At 37.2% G+C, this 17,953-nt stretch overlaps 1 protein-coding gene across 2 annotated transcripts in view; it reads left to right on the forward strand.

The window, feature by feature from the left end:
- Positions 1–17,953, forward strand: part of MTHFD2L (methylenetetrahydrofolate dehydrogenase (NADP+ dependent) 2 like) — a 103,621-nt gene that overhangs the window by 38,875 nt on the left and 46,793 nt on the right. For both annotated transcript variants that reach the window (XM_066385591.1, XM_066385592.1), the window contains exon 6: positions 7,039–7,131. In XM_066385591.1, coding sequence (XP_066241688.1) covers positions 7,039–7,131 — 93 coding nt within the window. The remainder of the gene's footprint in view (positions 1–7,038; positions 7,132–17,953) is intronic.

Genomic DNA, 17,953 nt, shown 5'->3' on the forward strand with positions numbered 1-17,953 from the left:
CTTAATAAAGTGTCTTTAATATTAAAAATAAACACATGTTCAGGATAAATAAAACATTTGCTGATATTAAGACCAAAAAATAATTTCTCCCTGCAGGTCCTTATAATCAAGAAACTATGTGGTGGACTAAGTAATGTCTATAATATGCTGTTAAGTTTAATGAAGTGGCCAGATTTTCTAGAGCTATTTTTTTTTTTTTTATTGTTTAAGCGCAGATTAGAGATACCTCTGGCATGAGTTTCTCTTATTTCATCAGACATTTCTTCTCATTCTCTGTTTTTGGGTCATTCTCCTCTTCCCAACATCTAAACCAGTGGTTCTCAACAAGCTCCCCACTGAAATCATCTGGGGGCTTTTAAAAAATAGCTGACTGAGCCCAACACAGAACAATTAAATCAGAATACAAGTTGGACTTGAGCATTAGTACTTTTTGAAATCTAGGAGATTGTAATGCTGTCAGAGTTGAGGTTGAGTGCTTAGAAGATTGAAGTGAGCCTAGGGCTTCAGATTTTACACCTGAGCCACTCCCTAGGTGATCCTTTCTAACTCTATAGCTTTAAACACCATCTGTATCCCCCTACATGCTAGACCCATGTAACCCACTGTCTGCTGACCACTCCGCTTGGATGGCCACCCACTAGACATCTCAAAACATACCATGTACACATGCAGTCTTCATTCTACTCCCCAGTCTTCCCTTTTTAGTAAGTGGCATCATCGTCACTTCACCCAGTTGCTTAGGCTATCCTTGACTTCTCTTTTTCTCTCACACCCTGTGTCTTATCCATTAGCCATCATGATCTTACCATCTCCACTAATAAGATCTGATCAAAATACCACCCATGCTATTACTCTATTCACTTACTCTGCACTCTTTCCTTCGTAGAACTTATTACTATGTGAAATTTTATTATATGTGTATTTGCTCATTTGAATAATGTCCTTCTTGAATAAATGTATCCATGATCTAAATTTTTGGCCAAATTTGGGCAGGTTTTTAAAATATCTACAGACACTGGTGGTCAGGATTCAGTCAGTCCTCCCTAATACTCTTTCTCTCAAAGGAACTCCAGATGTTTTAAAAAAGTAAACTTGAAACAATATTTGACTAGTTAAAAGTGAGACAGCTGGGCACTGGTCAGATGGCTCATTTGCTTAGAGCATTATCCTGAAGCACAGAGGCTGTTGGTTTGATCCCTGGTCAGGGCACATACAGGAACAGATCCATGTTCATGTCTCTCTTTCTACCCCCCACCCCTGCTCTTCTGCTCTCACTAAAATCAGTAAGTAAATATGTGTGTGTGTGTGTGTGTGTGTGTATATGTGTATATGTATGTTTGTGTGTGTGTATATGTGTATATGTATGTTTGTGTGTGTGTGTATATATATATGTGTATATGTATGTTTGTGTGTGTGTGTATATATATATGTGTATATGTATGTTTGTGTGTGTGTGTGTGGATATATATATATATATATATATATATATATATATCAGTGAGATGATTGGCTCAAAGTGTAGGGAAGACAACTGAAGGACTGATAAATAGCAAATCAAACCAGCCAGGTCTTGACCAGATACAAAGGTATTAAAGCTTGGCCCATTTAAAGCATGAAGAAGGCTTGGATCTGAGTGCTTTGTAACAATATCCAAAATCATTTGAACAATTTAATACAGAAAAAACAGCTGACATTGGAATAGATAACGTACAGTACATGAAATTCAGAGGCAAGAGAGTGCAGTATTGAGATCCACTAAGGGCTATTTTGTTAATGAGGAATGTGTTTTCCTTCCTGCAGTTTTCTCAATAATTTTTCCTTTTAAACCAGACCATGGTATGAGTCAGTGTGTTGAGATGACTCAGTTTTTCCTTATCTAGAGAAAGTGACAAAGGAAAACCCCACATATGAGATTCCAGCTCGTATTGGGTTTGCCGTTTTGCTTTATCTGCTGATGCAGGTACAAGAAGGTTTTTGAAGCTTTGCCTTATGGAAAAGGATGTTGAGACTTGTTTTCTGTTGCCGTTGAAGATAGATCTATAATCATGATAAACGTTGCAAAATGGTAGACTTTGGCTCTTGTAAGGAAGAAGTTTCTAACAGTCTGGGCTAAATAATATGCCCTTCTCATGTTTTTATGGAAAACCACTTATCAGTGGGAAAAGATGGGAGGGAAATGCATAGAGAGATTGAAGTAGAAACAAAACAAATTTCTACTTACATCAAAATTTGTCTTCTCTGACCTGTGGTGGCACCGTGGATAAAGTGTCAATCTGCAATGCTGAGGTCGCTCATTCAAAACCCTGGGCTTTCCTGGTCGAGGCACAGCAACTACTATGACTTGCTGCTTTTCACTCTCCTCACTCCTCTCTCTAAAATCAATAAATAATATCTTAAAGTAAAATATAATTTTTAAAATCTGTCTTCTCTAAGACCTTTAACTGTTCACAGTCAGCCACAGTAGATAACAATGGTCTGTGCAACACTATACCTTCTTTTAGTATGGAACCTATCACACTGTATTATTATTCTGATTTACATATCTAGCTTTCACATGAAAATAGAAAATTATGGATCTCCATTGCTTAGCATGGTTCTGGGATTATTTCTTGATAATTGAATAAATATTGGTAGGGCATGAACTGGAAATGTCCACCAAAGTAAACTCATTTAGGCAATACTAACAAAAAAGTTGATACTCTAAAATAAAGTATATTTTATCATTTGTTCTAGCTCTTAAAAATTTTTTTTCCATTGATTTTAGAGAGAGAGAGAAAGGGTGAGAACAGGGGAGGAAGAGAAAGAGAGAAAGAGAGAGATAGAAAGAGAGAGAGTGAGAGAGAGAAAGAGAAGCATAAACTCGCAGTTTCACTTAATTGTTCCATCTGGTTGTGTACTCATTGATTGTGTCTCATACATGTCCTGACTGGGGGTCAAACCTGCAACCTCTCGTGCTCTGGGTCAATGCTTTATACACTGAGCCACCCAGCCAGGGCCTGTTCCATTTATTTTTAAATAGCAAATATTATTTTCTTCAAATTGGCACTCTCTTAGTTGTCAACAACTCTTTGCTACAATCTACAATTTTGCATGAATTACAGAGGTCATGATAGTCTAGAGAACTCAGGTGGCTCCATGTAGACAATTCTTGATTGACTGTGGACTTTTACACAGTAAGAAGTGTACCTTGCCCGGCAGTTAATTAATACCTTTGAACAGAACTAAGATTCTAGGAGATAGGTTCTCAGTCTTTTATTCTTGCTATATCTTATAAACGTGATGGGATGTACTGGGCACAATGCAGTTGCTAAAGACTCTGCTTATAAAAAATTTAAAATCTGTGCCTGTGTAATAGTTGGAAAAATCAGGCTTTTTTCAGGGCTGTTATCATATGAGCAATAAGGAGATAAAACTGAGCAGAGAAAAAAAATTATTTGAAGGTCATTTATATGCATCATTCTATGGAGTAGCTGTTGCAACTTGTTAGTATTAGCTATCCTCAGGAAAAAACTAAGGAGGTAGAAAGGATTATGTGCAACAAGTTAAAGGATCCATTGAAGAAAAGTAGTGAGATACCAGAACTGAAAATAAGAATGACAAGAATTTTCACAATGTCAAGTAAGAGAGGTTAAATAAGAATATAGTTAGCAGGTGTCACAAGTTCAGCCTAACAGAAGTGAGGCCAGTCAGTCACTAAAGTAGTAATCAGTAAAAAAATTTATTGTGTACACACCATAAAATAGTTTACAAACTGAGAGCTCTCAAATCAGAACATGGAATGAGGTGCAGAGGTACATTGTTATAAAGCAGCTTGCATTAGTGAGAAAGCAGGGAGTATTTATTCTTCACAGTGATTGATTTCAATATTAGAATTTTCTTAAAGAATAAGGAATTAGTTAATGGTTGCCTCATATCAACCTTAGGAAACAGTTCAAGGTTTGCTTATGATTTTCAGAGGCATAAGCAAGATATGATCCAGGTCAAATTAGCCTTGGTAAAGAAATTAATTAAGCTTTGCTTATATGACTAAACTGGTTTTCTGGTTTTGTCTCCATTTGTGTGTGTGTGTGTGTGTGTGTGTGTCAGAGAGAGAGAGAGAGAGAGAGAGAGAGAGGAAGGAGGGAGGGAGAGAGATGAGAAGCACCAACTCATAGTCGCAGCAATGTATTTGTACATTGATTGCTTTTTTTTTTTTTTTTTTTTTTAGTGAGAGGAGGGGAGGCAGAGAGACAGACTCCCACATGTGCCCCAACCAGGATCCACCCGGCAAGCCCACTAGATGGTGATGCTCTGCCCATATGGGGCCACCATTCTGTTGCTAAGCAATGAAGCCTTTTTTTTTTTTTAGCACCTGAGGCTGAGGCCACGGAGCCATTCTCAGTGCCCAAGGCCAACTCACTCAAACCAATTGAGCCATTGCTGTGGGACAGGAAGAGAGAGAGAGGAAAAGGGTTGGGGAGGGGTGGAGAAGCAGATGGTCTGTGTGCCCTGACTGGGAATTAAACCTGAGAGATGCATATACCAGTCTGATGCTCTACCACAGATCCATCCAGCCAGGGTCAAATGATTGCTTCTTATAGTGCCTTTGATGGGGATGCCCCAGCTGAGTCAGTGACCCCTTGCTCAAGCCAGTGACCTTGGGCTTCAAGCTAGCAACCATGGGATATCTTTGATCCCATGCTCAAGATGGCAATCCTACACTCAAGCTGGTGAGCCTGAACTCAAGCTGGATAAACCCTTGCTCAAGGCAGTGACCTCAGGGTTTAGAACCTGGGACCTCAGCAACCCAGGTTCATGCTCTATTTACTGCATCACCACCAGTCAGGCTACATTTGTTTTTTATTTTAACACAGAATAGCTAGCTCTCAGGACCAGGAACAGGTGTCAAGAGGCAGAGACATTATTTGAAAACATTTGCTGTTAAGTACCTTGATTCACCTCTCTTTTGCTATCGTTATCGAGTTTACTGAAAACCATTCCATGGTTTGATGTCAGCATGGTCAGAAACTGATCCATCAAGTTTAAATATGACTTTGATATTTCACATGGTTCTCTCTAGTCAAACTTACTTAGAAGTAAATAACAAGGGAAGTGGAGTTACCCAGAAGATATTTTGATGTTGATTGAAAGTCATCTCAGTATTTTTTTTCTTTTATCATGTTCCTTGGGAAAAACTCACGGGAACAATATTCCCAGAGTTTGTACAATTTCAAAATTATTTGCATCCTTTAATCTTGAAGGACAGAAAAATCCTTGACTCCCAATTTCTTTGTACAAGTCTCTTACAGGTATTGCTCTGCTGTTTCTGAAGTTAAATGTAAAACTTTGAATTTTTACCTTGTTTATTATAGGATTCTTTTTTAATCTTTAAAATTCAGCTATTTTATTGCAATGTGTGTCAGCATTGACCATTGTAAGTCAATTTGTATGGATTCAAGTCTTTTCCCCCAGTTTTTGTGACTTTAGGTTCTTATTTAAAACATTTTTGACATAACGTTTGATCATAATATTAAACTTTTTCATAACAACATTTTGCTGTTGAGCTTATTGGTACGTTGGTAAATTCTTTAAATTTTTTCTTTTGCCTTTTTCTTGAGTCTGCCACTTTAAATGTATCCTTTCATTTACTTAAGAAATTGCATATATTAAAATTCACTCTTTTTGGTATATAGTTCCATAACAAAGGCATAGAGTCATCTAAAATACCAGTAAAATCTGAACAGTTCTATCATCACCCATGTCCTTTTGGGTTTAACCTTATATAGTATACTTTCAATGCTTTGTCAAATGTTTTTATAAATTACTTATTCCTGAACGAATTGGATTTCTTGGATCTGCTGTTGGCAAGATACTTCTCTAAGGGGTGTAGAGGAGGGAGAGGGCAGCTTTCAGATTCCTCCTTCACCACCTTCACAGAGGCAAAGGACTGCCTTTCTGCTGAAATGGCTCCCCTGTGTGAGTCTTTGTGCCACCACCTACTGTGAACTACACTGGCTCCAAGAGGGCTTCCTCAGCCTTTTCTCCTGTTTTATCAGCTACAGATGTTTGCATTTTCATGGGAATCTTTTACCTTCAGGAAGTCTATTTTTGCAGTTATCTTCAGAGATCCGTTGTGGTTGGCTGTCTTGTTATTCTCTGCTGCCTTTCTCCCTGTATGGTATGAACTAACTCTGCTGCTCCTGGGGAACCACATGTTGTTAGATTCTGTGGAAAATTTATCCTCTAGTTTTTCTAATAGAGCTTGTACAGTTTTCTAGTTGTATGTTATCCAAGAAGGGGAGAGAGAAGAGACTGTCTCCTACAACCGTGTTCACGCCAGAAATCCTCCCTTTGCACTCATCTCCGCCTTTCTCTCACCCCTCTTCCTTGGCTCTCACTCTAACCACTGGGGTCCCTCTGTCTGCTAGCCTCTCTTATTCATACACCACTTTATTAAAGCATGTGTGAGTACTTTCTGTTAAAGCCTAGACTTTTTCATCATTTCCTAAACACATAATTTTAAAGTCGGTCATTTTTTCCTGGCATTCTTTTGGCTTGGGATGCCTTTTTCTTTCTTCACTGGTTAGTGTACACCTACTTATGCTTTTGTCTTAATAAAGTATATTACCTCTTTTAGGAACTCTTTTTTGTTGTCTCCTCAAGAGGGGGCACCTGCCAAGATGAGGGAGAATTAATTTCTATCCTGTGCTGTCACAATACGTTGCCTAGTGCATTTACCTTGCTGTTTTCAATATTTATATATCTTATTATCAAGCTGATGTGTGACTGCTGTGTCTGTGTATTCACTTGTCAATACAGAACTTTCAAATGCTGGGTTTCTAGGATCCTACTGATAGCTCTCCCCTGGTGGTCAGCACTTACCCTCCTCTGGTCTTACTTGCTTTCCCAGTGCTCAGTGGAAGGGTACAATAATATGGGTGATCTACATTTTCTTATCTAGCTTTAATTTTTAAAGTGATTAATCATTTCAAAGCAGTTTTTTAATGCTTAGAATGTAAAAGCTAAGTAGTTATTAATGGAAGTTCTTCTGCATTCCAGGTGATGCCACCGTGACAATAGCTCACAGATACACCCCCAAAGAACAACTGAAGATCCATACGCAGCTGGCAGATATTATCATAGTAGCTGCAGGTAAGTCTTTAGTGGGTGTTATTTGGTGGAATATCACTAGCAGAGTAATTCCTGTCCTAATTGCTGATATGTCTGTAAGAATTCCTTTATCGGAGAGTTAGGGATATGTATGATTAAATTCCATCAGCTGGATTCTGTCTGTTGGCAGCCATCATCTTGGTTTATTATTGTGCCTATGTTAGCATTTGTCACTTATAGAAAACCTGAACAGCATTTGGAATGACAGATTAAACACAGGAACAGATGTGTACTTTGCCAATTCCTCTGGCAGACATGATTGCTTCTCAACATGAATGACTTATGGGATGCTGGTAGGAAACGCTGTCGGTGGGATGGCCGTGGCTAGCACATGTTGGACCTTACAGGCCATGGTAAAAACTTTGACATAAGCTAAGATGGCTGAGAGCAGGACATCGGCAGGGCCTGCCTTTTGTTTCTAAAAGATGACTTCCACTGGGTGAAGAAGAATTGACATTGGAAAGGCAAGAGTGGAAACAGTTATTACACTTGTATTTAATGAATCTAGGTTTTTTCCTAATTTGTTTTACATTTGAAAATACAAGATGATTCTACCCTTTACCTCTACCTTTACTCTTGCCACAGAGTATTTCTACAGTATAGACATTGTGACTCTTCTTGCTTTAACAAAGGCTTGAATGAGAGCCTTTTAAATGTTGTTTGTCAATTAGATGTTCTGGTAATTTCTAGACTTTCTGTTTGAATTGCTGAGTATTTACAAACTATGAAGGAAGAGTAAAAGTTTAATAAGAAATTGAGTTTAATGGAGAATAAGGATAGTTTAAATTAGTGTCAACCAAATTTAATTCACTTTCTTATTCTAGTATAGGATGTTTTATGGAACTCAAAATATATATGTGATAAATTTAGATGGAGTACTACTTTGCCTTTTTGTAGAGTAAAAATAGAAATAATCCCATTTTAGAAGTCATCAGTAAGCTGTTAACCACATTGCTGTTTTTCTAAGAAATTATATGCAGGTGATATGCCAAATGCAACATTTTAAACTGGATTGACAGAAGACAGATATTTGGAAAGGCAGTAAACTTTGTCAGACCACAGATCAACATTAGGTACAACACTTCTACATCAACTAAGAGGACCATGGAAGATAAATGATATAGTGACTTCTTCTGAGAAGTACTTGAATTCATATACAAGACTTAGAATTTGGTGAGGAGAGAAGAATTGAGTGGTCATCTTTGTCCATCTCTAACTTTAGACAAAATAAAATTTACATTATTTTTAAAAGATGCTATTAAATTGACTCTAATATTAACAACTTATAAAGAATATTTCACAATTGATCTTAGTTTCCATTTATCTATTATAATACTGAATGTCTATTTTCTTCCAGTGGGACAAATCCCCAGTATACATTCGTGTTTATGTTTTTCTTGTTATGAGAATTGACAAATGTGTAATCACAATCCTCTTTCAAGAACCACTGACTTTCTGTGTGATTAAATCAAACCATATGTCACAAGCATCAACTTAAGTCATGCTTGAGTTTCTCCCATAGACTCACTGTATGCTCCTTTATAAAGGCCTAAAGCTGCACTGTGTCAAAGGTGTTAAAAAATAAGACAGGAAAAGGAAAATACGTGAAAAAAGGGAAACGAAGGATTCATTCTATATAAAATTAACAAAATAGGAGCCTGGAGGTATTCAGGTCTTTGTGATGAGACAGTATTGAGGCTTTATTACCACAGCCATCCTACTGAGGGTATCCTCTTGCCAGCAGAGGGCGCCAGTTCCGTGTGCAAGCTATTTTAGACCACCAGTTGGATACACACCATCTAATCCTGGCCAGAAGACACTTTGAGTGAAGGTAGTACAAACTGTTATTGTGGTTGTCTTGTATTTCAACTCCAGTGTCTCTAACAAGACAGAGCTCTGTATATAGCCCTGAGGAAATAAACATTTTTGTAGTGGGAAATTTCAAGGAAGAATATTGAGAATTTATAAGAAATATTTAAAGTTTGCTATGTTTTCACTTCCTTAATCACCTAGAGAATTTGAGGATAAAGTATGAGATATTAGTAAATCGCAGTGAAATCATAGAGAAGGCATGAATTAATATTAAAAAAGAAATTTTATATAACTAGATAATAATGATATATAACTAAAATGATCACTTCATGTATTCTGTGTAGGAAATAAACAAATACAATTAACAGTGGGTATTGAACAAGGAGATAGTGATCTAATGGCAGAGTTAGCTGGAACAGGGAGGACTGGATTGTTGTCCTAACTAGAATGTTAGCATATATGGAAGCATTCCCATCTAAAAGTCAGGGAGAGTGGAAGGAGGAGTCAGGAGTGATACATCAGAAACACTGATAATGTCCGAGATGGCAGTACAGTGTGTGGTGATGAGATCTTGGAATGGGCTTACAGAGGAAAAGTAAAAGAGGAAATGTGTGAAATCCTGGGACATGACTAAAATTCATATTTATCATATTTAGCTTATGTTCATATTTATCTCACTTCTCCAGTTTCTCAAATTCTCATAATTGTAACTTTATAGTTTTAAGTATATAGCACTTACATTTTAAACATCTCCCCAAAATGTAAGATTTAGACTAATTTAGAATCTCAAATCTAGAAGCCAGATCCCATCAAACTATGCCTTTAGAAATGAAAGGCTCTAAGTCCCTATTCAAAGCTACCTCTCTGAGTTCACAGAGAGAATTAATCTGCTCCTAGGACACTTTGCTGTACCAAGATTATAATGCTTAACACTTGTTTATAGTTGTCTAATACCTTCCCATTGACTATATCAGGGACAGGAGTTTTTCTTGCTGTTACTTAGAACAATATCTGACATTGTAGGTACTCAATAAATGTTTGCTGCGTTGGTTTTGAGGTTACAACTACAACAAAGACTTCTTCAAATGGATACAAATTTAGCTGATAAATTTTTAAGAATATAAATTTTATAAAGATCAATTTCTTTTATTTTGTTTGTCATTGTAAAGTAATTGATAAAACCATAGAAGTGAAATATTGTTTACAATGAAAGAGGAGTTTAGATCATTAAGTAGATGAGTGGACTGATCTGAGTTTAAATGTTAAGATTAAGAAATTATGAGAAGGGTGAAGAAAGAGACTACCATAGACAGCTAAAATACAGGGAATTAAACAATTGAATAGCCCCACTTGTCTGTGGGGATACATTTCAGGACCCCCAGGGGATTCCTGAAACTGCAGGTAGTACCAAATCCTCTATATTCTATGTTTTTTCTTATACATACATACCTGTGATAAATATTAATTTAGTCCTGACCAGTTGGCTCAGCAGTAGAGCATTGGCCTGGCATATGGAAGTCCTAGGTTCAATTACCAGTCAGGGCACACAGGAGAAGCGCCCATCTGCTTCTCCACCCCTCCTACTCCCTTTTCTCCTTCTCTTTTTCTCTCTTTCTTCCCCTCCCACCCCTATGGCTTGAATGAGCAAGTTGGCCCTGGGGCTCTGAGGAGGGCTCCATGCCTTACCTTAAGCGTCAAAATAGCTTGGTTGCCAAGCAATGGAGCGGCGACCCAAATGGGCACAACATCACCCCAGATGTTTGTGTGGGGTGGATTCTGGTCAGGGTACATGTGGGAAGTCTGTTTTTCTGGCTCCCTGCCTCTCACTTTGATAAAAAATATAAAAATGAAAATAAGATTAATTTATAAATTACAATAAGAGATTAACAACATAAGAATAAACTAAAAGTTTATGTGATTGTATGCTCTTGCCTTCTCTCCTTGTCTCTCTCTTTCAGTATCTTATTGTAAGATACTCACCTTTTCACTTAAAGGAAGCATTTTACATCTTCTTTTTTGGCATATTCACATTGCCAGCATCACTACTGGAGCTTTGGGACATTATTAAGTAAAATAAGGGTTACTTGCACAAAAATGTTGTATTACCATGACAACTAAGTACCCATGATAACTAAGACAACTCCTAGGTGAGTAAGGAGGGGAGCATATGAGCGTACATGTGCTGGACAAAGGGGTGATTCATGTCCCAGGCTGTATGGCGCAGGACAGCACAATCCCCCGCAGACCACACAAGGTTTTATCACACTACTCAGAACAGTGCACAATTTAAAGCTTATGAATTATTTATTTCTGGAATTTTTTATTAATATTTTTGGATCTGGGTTGACTACAGGTAACTGAAACCACAGAAGATGAAACCAATGGCAAAGGGGTACTGCTATAGTTGTGGGGAAGGCTAATTGGTTTGTGTAAGGCTAACGATGAAGAAGGTAAAGCTAGCCAGAGGGCACCAATTCTAAGACTGTTAGAAAATGCTTTGGTTCAGCAGTCACTGGCTTGGCTGAAGACCCCCAGTCAATGTACTATAAAGCAATCAATGCACAACTAAGGTGCTGCAACGAGTTGGTATTTCTCATCTTTCTCCTTTCCTGTCTGTCCCTGTTCTATTCCCTCTTTCACTAAAAAAAAAAAAAAAAAAAATCCTTTCATTCTCTCATATGTCATTCTTCCAGGAAACTGGTAGAAATCCTACATTTGTACAGGCCCTAGTAGTTGTCATTATTCAGGCCGAATAGGCAAATTTTTCCCAGACATTGTCCAAAGGACTCTCCACCCATCTGAGTAAACTTTGTAGAACTAGCTTCATTCAGAAAACGAGCTGCTGAGTCAAGGACACTTGCCTGTTATTATTAACCTTTGGATACAGTGTCATAGTTGGTGAAAGCTGACATTTTGTCCACTAAGTCATCCCTTTTAGCATGATGAATGAACCTTCACAGTCGTAACTCTAGCGTCTCTATTGCAACACTTTTAATGATAGACACTGTAATATAAAACAAGATAAATGGGTAATTCAGTAGAGTAATTTGGAATATTCATACTTACTCGTCGTAAAATACGAAGTGACCAACCAACCTCTTTTCACCACTTCTCCCATCATATTATCAAGATACACACCCATCAAACATCATCCTCGGTTCTCAACACAGTATGTCCTCTCCCTTTGAGCAAGGTTAGTCATTTTCAAGATGACAGGATACTGAGAAGCTCCAAGGGGTAGGATATGGAAACAGTCTATATTCCACCATCTACGGCTCATGTAACTTGGGAGTGGAACTTACTCCCTTATAGCCCTGGGTGCTTCCTGAGAGGATGCCAGTTTTATGGTCATGATCACTAATGCTATTATTCTTCCCCTATTCTTCTTGTTCTCTGTCTTGTACCCTTTAGCCTCGGCCTGTCCACTTAGAATTCCTTCCTGACTTATTAAATTTGTCATTTATCTTAATTTTGTCAGTTATTGTCAATGGTATAGAGTAGTGTAAATGTACAGGCCTTGCTAGAGTAAGAATTTCAGAATTTAAATCTCAGCTCTGCCACTTGCTAATTGTACAACCTTGGTCAAATCATCGCATCATTCTGAGCCTCAGTCTCTTCAGTGGGAGGAATAGTAATGACCTCTAGCAGAGGGTTGTTAAGCCAGCCAATCCATGTAAAGAGCACAGTCCCTAGCATGTTGCAAATACTCTAGTAAATGTTATTATATGCTAATATGTTATGTTAGTTCTTCGCAGGCCATGGCATGTGAATATTTAACAATAATTTAGAAATAATTAGAAATAACAAATCAGTTGATTATTAAGCTAGAACTTTGATATAACTAAAAGAATATATTTTTAGTTACCTTTTAAAAATTGAATTTATGAGGGTGACACTAATTAACATAAGTAAACGGGGGTCCTTGGATTACAACATAGTTCTATTTCTACGACAGTGATGTAAGCCAAATTTTGGTGTAAGTTGAACCACACCCTAGCCTAACACAAACCAGAAACAAAACACTTGCACTTTTAACAGTCCATAATGGCGTAGGGAAGTATGCTGGGGGATGCCAACTCCCTCACTCATAGGCCGCGTTACTACGTACTCCACCGCCATGCACAGCCAAGCTAGTTCGCCCACATGGTCCATAAGTATGATGCTAATGACGTAAGCCAAAACACTCATGTTTCAGGTTTTTGGGGTTTTTTTTTACATTTTTATGGGAGTGTCGTAAACTCAAAACGTTGTATGTCAAGACTTGTTGTAACCCGAGGATCCCCTGTACAGGTTTCTGGTGCTCAATTCCGCAACACATCTCTGTATACCATATTGTATGTTCATCACCCAGCCCTCCCCCCCCCAAGTCGAATGTTTGTGTCCCCATTCCCTCCTCCACCTGCCTCCCTCCTGGCAATCACCACACTGTGGTCTGGGCCTATGAAGTTTTGTATTCTTTTATTTTGTCCTTTTTTGCTCTATCCCTCCACCTCCCTATCCCAGTCCCCCTGCCTCACCCCTGGTAGTGGTCAGCCTTCTCTCTATGTATAAGTCTGTCTCTATTTTGCTTATTAGTTCATTTTGTTTATTAGATTCCACATATGAGTGAAATCATATGGTACATGTCTTTCTCTGACTGACTTATTTTACTTATCATAATGATCTCCAGGTTCATCCATGCTGTTGCAAATTTTTGATTACTTTTAATACTAACATAGTATCAAAGTTGACTAATACAAACATGAATAAATTAATCTAAGAAGTGGCTTACACAAAGAGAACAACTTCATAAAAGCTTAGTTTTTACTTAAGGTTTGTGGCTTCCCAGGATGATACCAGCCTTTGCCCACAGCTGTGTATCAGTTTTTGCTGAATAAGTCCCTGTCGCCTCACTCGCTTTTGGACCAGTCTGACTTTGTGAGGGGTTAGGAGAGGCAGAGGCACTTAGGTGAAGGGGTTCCTTCTCTCAGACCTTTGCCCAGTCTCCTCTCTTTCTGCCTCCTCTCACCTCCCCATTCCTGCCCCACAGTCTGTCCCAGAGCCTGAGTTACCAAGTAGGCAAAGCCTCACTGATCCACGACAAACAAGCTTTATCAAAATAGAAGGGGATGTTTGACTATAGATTTTTTTTCTCTGATGTCAGTAGTATATGGTTACTGTAAAAATCTAGAGAACATGGACAATAAGAAAGGGAAAACACCCAAACACCCAGAAAAAGCCAGCCATAGTTAATTTTATGTCTAGCCTTCAATTATTCTATATTTACTATATGTAAATTTAAATATTATATAACTTATTCACCTGTACATACTGTTTGTATTTTATAGCTCCACACTCTCTATGTGTTCTCATAAAATGCATTCTTCTAAAACACAATTTCTAACAACTCCATGGTGTTAATGCTGTGAATATACTATAATTTATTTAATCAATTCTTGATTGGTGGACAGTTAGATTGTTCTGGGTTTTTTTTATTATCATGGTAATTCAGTAAAAAACTGTGAGCATCACTGTAAACACCTAAGATTATTTGAACAAGGTGCCATTAATATTTATTATATTGGTCTTAAGTTATTTATTTGCTTATAAATGATTACTCATATTCTCAAAAACAAAATTAACATGTATAAATGTTAACTTATACATATATATGTTTTTCACAGCCTGTATTTCCTGTTCATGCTTGCATTTCTGGTCTGTTCGTGGTGGATTTGCCATGACCATCCAATGCTTTTTTATCAAATGCATTTTATTTCCATTATATGATTTCACCATGTTACCCAGTTGACCTGCTTTTTCCAGCCTTAAATCTCACTGCCTATTATATTATATATTCATAGTATTTTTTTTCTACAATAGAAAGCCTGGTTTCAGTAAGATGTATTTCTCATGCCTATTATTTATTTTAGTGCTTTATAAAACAGGAAGAAATTGTTTTCTCAATCCTTTATGGTCTGATCATTTGATTTCTGGATTCAGGTTACCTAGTTTTTGTTTGAAACATCAATTGGCTTGTTAATTCTTATTCTTTAAAACCTAGGATCTAAAAACATAAGTTTTGCAATGCTTTTGAATGTGCTCTGGACTTTTTTTGTTCACCTAGTCTATTTTTCTGATCACTCAATCTATTTTTTTCTATTTATTATTTTACCCCTGTGCTGTCCATTCAACTTTCTTGATGCTCTGGTCATGACATTTAGGATTAACATAGTAGTAGGGATTAAAAGCCCACTATTTCTCTGTTAGTAATTGATCATCTCTACATTAAAACAGAATAGGTTCTAAGGTAGCTAATCTATATCTAATAATAAGTGGTGCCTATGTCCATCATATTTGGTGTATCAGTAAATACACCAAGAAAAATCTATTCTAGAGCTCTGTGCTCTTTTAACTTACATACCTTGAAAATTATTACTCATTTCAGCTAGTGACTCTAATAAATGCTATATGTAATATACTGAGGAGGAAATTTAAAACATTTTTTTCTACCATACCTTCACTGGACTTGCATGTTTCTAGTTTATTTATTTATTTATTTATTGAGAGAGAGAGAGAGACAGAGACAGAAAGAGAGACAGAGAGAGGGACAGATAGGGACAAACAAGAAGGGAGAGATATGAGAAGCATCAGTTCTTCGTTGTAGCACTTTAGTTGTTTATTGATTACTTTCTCATATGTGCTTTGACCAGGGGACTACAGCAGAATGAGTGACCTTGGACTCAAACCAGTGACCATGGGGTCATGTCTATGATCCCACGCTCAAGTTGGTGAGCCTGTGCTCAAGCCAGCGACCTTGGGGTTTTGAACCTGGGCCCTCTGCATCCCAGGTCGATGCTCTATCCACTGTGTCACTGCCTGGTCAGGTTATTAAATTTTTAATAGAGCTTATTTTATATGAGGTTGTATCCATCATAGCTTAAAGTTGTGCAAAAGCTATCTAACAACACCCATATAAGACATAAAATATACGTTAATATTATTTAAAATTTATATACCTCATGCTAACATGAGATGACATTAGGTGCCTTTATTTAAAGTAGAAAACTCCTCTTTTAAACATCATATTGCAAACTTTGAAATGTAACAAAATAATAAGAGTAGAATGCAAATACAGAGGACCTAGATGAGATAGGTGATGAGTCTCTAAAGTCTAGTAAGAATTACAGTGGGACAGTATGGAAGGTGACCACATTGAGGTGACAGCACTGAAGTGACTTCCACTGAATTGTGACCTCTAGTAGCCGGATCATGTTTTATTTATTCTTATATTTCTTGAACCTAATGAAGAACCTTGCACTGGGAATTAGAAAACTCATTGTTGAATGAATAAACTGCCTTCTTTAGCATTCAGGTGCTTTAAGCTTTTTTCCTAGAAGTTGAGGAGAGACTTTATAGGGGCAGATGATCTCTTCAAGATCCATTCAACCTTAATACCTTGTTTGGGCTGTTCCACTTCACAAGGGCTTAATATGGCATTGCATCAGCACCGCTGACTCAGGGTTGCTCCTTCAGAGTTCAGAGGTGAGGTAGGGAGGAGGCAGAGAAACAGCTGAGAAATAATGACTGTCTTCAATGAAAGAATAAGAAAATACTTTGCCTTCCTGTCTGGTGTGGGTAGCAATATGAGCCCTTCTTTGGTGAAGTCATCATTTCTCTGGTGTATTCAGAGTGTGTGGTATTACTGAATGTCTCTTCCAAACATGTGTTGACTGGAAGAAAGTGAAATGATTTCATTATCTATAGGCAGTTATTATTAGTTGCGGTTTTGCGGTAGCATTCACCCATCTAATTAAAATACAAGAAAATTGAAATTTTTTTTTTTTTAAAAATCAAAGATTAACTGTCATGCTTCAACACTTGTATAATCTATATGTTTGAAATGGGCTGTGGAGAATCTGACTGTGCACCTTGCTGCCTGCTGTAGGTGTGGCTTTGGTTCTGAGGAACAGTGATGAGGAGGAAGGAGTCAGTGGTAGCAGCCTGTATCTCCTCAGACGGCTTTCTGGGGAAGCCCTTTCTCTTTGTTTATATGGTCAGGGAAGGCTTTCTGTCTCTGTCCCCTCATCTTTCACCTAAATGGATTGCCTTCAAATTTATTTCTGATTTGGTTAATTGATAATTGCTTCTTTTAGAAGGACTTACCTTTGTTACAAAACCTGAGGATTAATGTGGGTCTTCTCTCATGTGTCTTTTCTGAGTGTGCATATTGCAGGCGATTTGCTTAGTGTCATAGCATCTAAATGTGCCCTTCAAATCAAGACAGTAATCAATATTGGGGATCAGCTATTACATTGCAAAAAAGCAGATCTATTTCCATAATTTTTCTATTGAGTTTCTATTATGTTTCATAACTCATATTTACATTTATTTTAAAGATGACCAGGAAGGTTTCCTGTCTTTGTAAAATACACACACAGCAAAAGACATATTATAATATACATGTGACACACAATATCTTAGTAAATGAAAATCCCTTCATGTTTATTGAGTAATATAAGTTTTTATAGGTTGCTAAGATATCATCCCAGATTTACTTTTTCGATTAAAAAATATTTAAAGAGATTATCTCCCTACTTTATGCTAAGTTTTCTGACTTTTTAGTGAAGCTATGCAAAGTAGTACCAAATGGTTAGAAATAACTCAGAGCATGGTGTTACATTACCACAGGTGCTAGATGAGATAGTAAACTTGAGCACACTTTTTCAAATACAAATAAATAGATTTGAAAACTTGTTTTGAATATAAGCTTGTGAACAGACATTATCTCAGTTTCCTAAATACAGCATCTAGGAACTTATCCTATTGAGAATTGTAATGAGGCTTACAGATATAATATTTAAGGATATCCATTGCAGATTTATTTATGATAGCAAAAAGTTGGAAACAGTCTAGATACTCAACAACACAGGAACATTTAATGAATGATGGCATATCTATAAAAAGGAATTATTATTGTTTTTTTTTTAACAGAGAGAGAGTCAGAGAGAGGGAT

This window comes from Saccopteryx leptura, chromosome 5 (assembly GCF_036850995.1).
Source record: "Saccopteryx leptura isolate mSacLep1 chromosome 5, mSacLep1_pri_phased_curated, whole genome shotgun sequence".
Classification (NCBI taxonomy): Eukaryota; Metazoa; Chordata; class Mammalia; order Chiroptera; family Emballonuridae; genus Saccopteryx; species Saccopteryx leptura.